Source organism: Zerene cesonia, chromosome 11 (assembly GCF_012273895.1).
Source record: "Zerene cesonia ecotype Mississippi chromosome 11, Zerene_cesonia_1.1, whole genome shotgun sequence".
Lineage (NCBI taxonomy): Eukaryota > Metazoa > Arthropoda > Insecta > Lepidoptera > Pieridae > Zerene > Zerene cesonia.
In genome coordinates, this window is record NC_052112.1 from 7,081,540 (window position 1) to 7,087,435 (window position 5,896).

General features: G+C 32.5%; 1 protein-coding gene across 2 annotated transcripts; it reads right to left on the reverse strand.

Annotated features, from left to right (window-relative positions):
- Positions 1-1,476: 1,476 nt before the first annotated feature.
- LOC119830253 lies at positions 1,477-5,540 on the reverse strand. 2 transcript variants are annotated; one of them, XM_038353199.1, is made up of 7 exons: positions 5,387-5,540; positions 4,267-4,482; positions 4,054-4,173; positions 3,829-3,966; positions 3,162-3,282; positions 2,787-2,899; positions 1,477-2,708 (listed from the first exon to the last, which is right to left on the reverse strand). In XM_038353199.1, the coding sequence occupies exons 1-7, from the start codon at positions 5,408-5,410 to the stop codon at positions 1,965-1,967; spliced, it is 1,476 nt and encodes a 491-aa protein (XP_038209127.1). In that variant the 5' UTR covers positions 5,411-5,540; the 3' UTR covers positions 1,477-1,964. The 2 variants fall into 2 exon arrangements, with proteins under 2 accessions (XP_038209127.1, XP_038209126.1); XM_038353198.1 differs by having other exon boundaries at positions 1,479-2,708; positions 2,787-2,902.
- Positions 5,541-5,896: the final 356 nt, after the last annotated feature.

Consider the following 5,896-nt stretch of genomic DNA (forward strand, 5'->3'; position numbering starts at 1 on the left):
TAAGATATTGCTGCAACGAACCAATAGCAGTAAGACACATGTTCTAATGCTATTGTTGTTTCTGAAAACAAATATTAGGATACTTGTTTTTTTGTTCAGTACAATGTTAAATACCTAAAATTAAATTTGCTTCAAAAGCTTCCTTAAAAATGTTACAAATAATTTTTTAAGTGACTGTATGCATTTTGTTGAATTGTAAATTAATAAACTTTTTGCTTTCTCTGATGTGTCTGTAACTTTGATATCACCATAGAGTACATTTACAAGATTTCTACGCAGACGGTGGATGAAGGTGACCAGCATCTTCGTAAAACTTCGTACAATTACATATAAATAAAAAAAATAATAAATAGTTTAATTATACTTTTGTGGTAGAACATGTCTATATACGTTCAGTATTATCTAAAATTATTGTTAAAAATGCCATCTAGCGTGATACAAAGCGATAATTATAATTTTATATACGAATGTCACACGTCTTATTATTACGTTCTTACAAATTTCTCTAAATAAAACGAATTAAGAGAGTCGGGTAATTTATACACTTATAACTCACGAACGGCTGAACGGATTTTAATGATTAACGATGGTCGTAAGTTTTTAAAATTTTAGCAGTTATTGTCAATAACTGCTAAAATTTTAAAAACTTACGACAAAATAAAGAGCGGTACGTGCAGTTAGTATAAGAATTGAGTAATGATTATACAGTTAACATTTGAAATTTACTTGTTATTAAAATAATAAATGGCAAAACTCATCGTGTTTTTAAAATATAACTAGCTTTTGCTCGCGGCTTCACACCCGTTAAATTCGAAGTAGTTCAATAGATACATATAAACCTTTCTCTTGAATCAATATATAATAATAAACCCCATTAAAATCCGTTGCACAGTTTTAAAGATTTAAGCATACATAGGAACATAGGGATAGAGCAAGGGCCTTTGTTTTATACTATGTAGTGATAAATAATGGTCACAAGATGACTCGAAAGTACGTTTTATATTAAAATCGTATGTCTTCTCACAATCTCCACCAACAAAAATTAGGAATTTGAGAGACAGTAAAATCGAAGATTATTCGACATTACATTTTACGTGAAACAAAGATTTACGTGGATATTTACGCAAATTGCGGAGAGTGCGAAGTTAATGGAACCCCATGAGGCATTTTCTATCCAACCGTGTTGTGATAAAATATATACACATCAGCACCTTCAAATGATAAAATATATACACATCAGCACTTTAGCTGCTAGTGTGCTTAAATAACAATAATAAATATTTTTTTTTGAGCAATATGTGATTACAAATTACTACTTCATTCGTGTGCTATAGATAATTTTTAAATTCTGAATAAATAGTGGCATAAACATAAAACATACGGTCGATTTTGCGATAGACCGCATTGATTTAAAACAATAAAAGGAACCAAACTTACTTATAGTTATTTATTAATAACTAGCATTTGTCAGTGATTATTATTAAACAATAATATTCTACATCAGAATTCACGATTATTACATTAATAAAAAAACAAGCAACATCAATTTATTCCTAATTAAATACTATACTTATTCATATAACGTCAATGTCATAACATAATAAAAAGTACATAAACCAATTCAATTTCATACATTCATAAATTCATCCTAACTAAAGTAATTAGTTCATAACAATCAATTTATTTAAGCATCATCTGTATTACCACAAATTCATTACTCTGGGGATAATCAGAAACCTGTAATTATTCTTAAGTAGTATTTAATTTGCATGATTCCCACATGCGTATTTTTATCACAGCACTTATTGCAATATTGCAGTGTCAAAAGACGGAGTTATTTACATTAATATAAAAGGTCATTTAACAGTAAAAACCCCCAGAGAACATGTCTGAGACTCAAAATTAGAGTAACATAATCGTAACTATTCAAGTACTTAATAAAATAAGTATTGAAAATTGTAAATTTATCTACGGTGGCGGCGTTTCTTTTTGTTCGGCCTCCCGTTTGCCGCGGGTTGCGCCTGTCCAGCGGACGGCCCGCTGGACGAGGACGCCTGAGAGAAATTGGGAGGAGGCACGGGCGGTTCCTGAGTTATTGCTAAGCCGGTCATCACTTGTATGGGGTCATTATGCACAAGACCGTTTTGTCTCTGTGGTGGGTTTTGCTCGCGCGGCGCCGGGGCGGGTCGCTCGCCAGGGGTCTGCGGCGCGTTCAGAGCCGCGCGCAACCGTTGGCGCATGCGCCTGCGAGCGTTGCGTGATAGAGGTTGCGCTCCATTGACCGCATTGTTCTCTGCGACTGGCTGAGACTCGTTCTCCGATGACGTGGCCGTCCTATCGTTATTTGACTGAGTGGCGAGCATGGAACGGATCTCAGCTTCGGTACGTGCGATCGTATTGGCCTCTCGACCCACCGCGGCGAACACGCGAGACAGCCGCTCCACGTCGTTCTGAAAGTCTTGCAGGAAAGGCTCCATATTGCGCGCCACGGCAAAGCGAGTAGCGTTTTGCGTGTTTCCGCGGTTGGCGACTCTGAGCACGGCGCGCGGCTGGGTCTGGTTCGTCAATTGATCGACTGGCAGTCTACGCACCGATAATTTACCACTTATAGTCGCAGGTGCCAGTAAAGCCTCTGCATCCAAGCCCTTTACAGCTAAACAATGGCCTCGTTTTTTCAATGAACCCTCACATGATCTCACAGACCAAACCTGTAATAACATTAACCATCAATATAATATTTTTTTATATTTTACAAATACTAACCTGAAAATAAGTGTGATACTTACACAGTCAGAAAAAATTGCTTCACGGTCGTTACCAGATATGGTAACACTATAGTTAAAGGCATGTGCTACCCATGGAGAGGCAGCCATTGTCAACCAAGCGTACAGTGAGTTATCTGCTGAAATAAAATTGCTTTTGTGATTATCCTATTCTCCATCCTAAAAATGGAACTTAGAAATCCATATAAAAAATTAAACATCACTTGATTGGTGAGATTTTATTCAATATTCAAAATATTTCTATTTGGCAGATATACCAGCTAGTACAATAAAATAATAGTGTTGAAAAATTCAATTGTATGGTAATTTTATGGTAAATAAATATATGCTGCTTTTTGGGAAATGAAATGTTAAAAGATATTGTTAGAGTATACCTACCATCAATTTCAATAATTAAGAAAAATACACCCATATCAGCAACTCGAACTGCTGTTACCAGTCTACCAGGAACTGTAGGGAATTGCCATGCTTGTAAATATTCCCCATTTTCTGATTGACCCTAAAATAGACATTTAATTATTTTAAAATGTATTACATAAAAACATATTGTTAATAACAAAAAAAAACTCAAGCTTACAAGTTACATAGATGTTCTGCCACTTTCTTGTAAATCAAAAAAATTATACTAGCAAATTGCCACTGCTAAGATTTTCATTATAATACATCTACCTTATTATCTGTATTTTAATTTATTTAGGGATAGATTTTTTATATTAATAAAAACAGCAGCCGGAATTATTTGATAACATATTAAATTAGTGAATAAAAATGTAATAAAGGCCCATAACAAAAAGAGCTCATAATTTTTAATCCAACTATGGTTAATAACAATAATTGTGTATTTCTTAAATGTTAATTTCATTTTACTAAGCAATTAAAGTACATGTTCATGTAAAGAACATCTTATAATTTAATTAAGTAAATAAAAAAAGTTATGCAATAGAACACATCTTTCCTCAATTTATTAACATTATATCTATAGACATAAACAAACTCAACTACAGTTTGGTATGTGTTGATGACTAAAATCACTTATGATATTTACCTCAATAAGATCAGGACGATGAAAATAGCGAAGATGATTTAAGAGCCTGGCAGCAGGTAAACGTTCTGCATTACCATTTTTACAGCAAAGACAACGAAACAAACCTTTACAGGCTTGTGGAGGTGCTGGTCTAGATTGCTGTAAAGAAAGTTATTTGTGAAAATATGCTAATCAATCAGTGAAAGATTTCTGGTATATACTATACACAATTATCATTATACTTACACTTGAAGTATTTGATTGACTATCCTCATCTTCGCCAACATCATCATCGAGTTCGGCAGTAATGGCTTCTTTGGCTAGGCTGCTACTATTTGAGGAGCCAGAACCTTTGGTGCTAGGTTTCTTAAAAAAAAACCATTAATTCAACGATTAAACATCACATATATATATATAGAAATACAAGGATATGGTTTTTTTAATATATAAACCACTTACAATTGAGCGTAGTTTCTTGAAATTAGCAATCAGTTCCTCCATAGCATAGTTTCTTGTACCAAAGAAAAATGCTCGGCAAACAGGGCACACGTCCAGGCGCATCTTGCATCTACCACAGACATGGTGGCCCTCATTGCATTGAAATATTTGACCCGTAGGAATTTCATAACATACTGGGCATTGTAATAGGTCATCTAGGTTTAACAGTGTTTCAGCCTAAAAAATATTAAAAAAAAATTTAAGTAAAATGTGGATTTAACATAAAATAAATAAGTTGTAACTCATAACTGGGTCAGTGAAATCTGTTACAAAATATTAATAAATGATATGAAATAATATAAAAACTAACTAAGCAATGGACGAATTTAATAATTTTTTTTTTAATGGCTATCATTCTTTAAAAAATAATATATACAATAAATCAGCTGTTAGTTATTTATGATAATAAATAGAATGCCTAGTCTATAACTAAAATATCTAGGCACAAAATGCAAATTAAGTTGGAAATTATGTCCAAACGAAGATATACAATATTTTTTGTTTTTTTTTCGTTCTATGAACAAAGACATTTTGATCAAGGGCACAGTTAAACACTAGACAATTTTTCTTAGTAAGAGATACGATAATTTAACGAACAGTTAAGCAAGTTACAGTTCTGTTACGTGTATGCCTTGTAAATATCGTGATAAGATAAAAAAATGTTTTATTTACAAGTAAACGTGATCACCAAAGCAATTTAAATAATTAATTCATTAAACATCTACCCTACAAATTTAATTTTTTATGCGATTTTAGCTTTTTATATGACATTGATGATTTTATTCCGTATGCACATAATGCACTTATTGTATAGCGTGGTATTTATTGCATTTCTCAATGTAAAGGTACGTAGGTAACGTACAAAATAAATAACACTCATGCACGCACCTATGTAAAATATAATTTATATCGTTATTAAATTAAAAGTATAGCAGTCAATGATATAAAAATAAACAAGAATAATTTAAAAAAAGGACACGTTACTGATAAATACGTATAAAAATATCGACCAACGGACAAGGTTGAAACAATGGAACAATTTATTTAAAACGTAAATTAACTGCATTGTAGGAATACTTGCCTTTACTTCTACTTTTTCAGCCATGATGAAATTTAAAGAAAAGATAAGCCCAAATGAAATAAAATAGTAACAATAAAGTTAACAGATGCAAAGACAATACGAAACTGATAAAATAAAGTGAAGTCTGAAACACAGCTGTAGCTTTTTGCAAATGGCCGACAATTTCACTAGAGATGCTCTGTAGTCTGTTAAAATTTTGAACTACCCTTTTATCGGTTTTCAATTTTAAACTACCCTTTTATCGGTATATAATATGCATTATTTTAACAACGTGATTTAATTTAAGTTTATCATAGTAAGTTCTATTTATCATAAAAAAACGGGTTTTAAATTTCAATTGACTAATTTTTAAGGTATTGTGCTTTGTTTATACATATTTTTTCACAATGATTGCTTGGATGGTATAAAAATTTGATCATAAAGCGAAATTCCAACTCTTTACAACTCTTGACCTCTTCGTTATCCATGGTACCACCTCAGCAATCGGCTAAGCCTGCAGTAACAAACGCA

What these genes read in the sequence shown, in the direction of transcription:
- LOC119830253 (XM_038353198.1), bottom strand. Translation starts at nt 5,410, where the DNA reads ATGGCTGAAAAAGTAGAAGTAAAG. An exon ending in CTGAAAAAGTAGAAGTAAAG is followed by an intron (nt 4,483 to 5,386) that starts GCAAGTATTCCT and finishes AATATTTTTTAG; the next exon opens with GCTGAAACACTGTTAAACCT. An exon ending in TCAAGAAACTACGCTCAATT is followed by an intron (nt 4,174 to 4,266) that starts GTAAGTGGTTTA and finishes TTTTTTTTTAAG; the next exon opens with AAACCTAGCACCAAAGGTTC.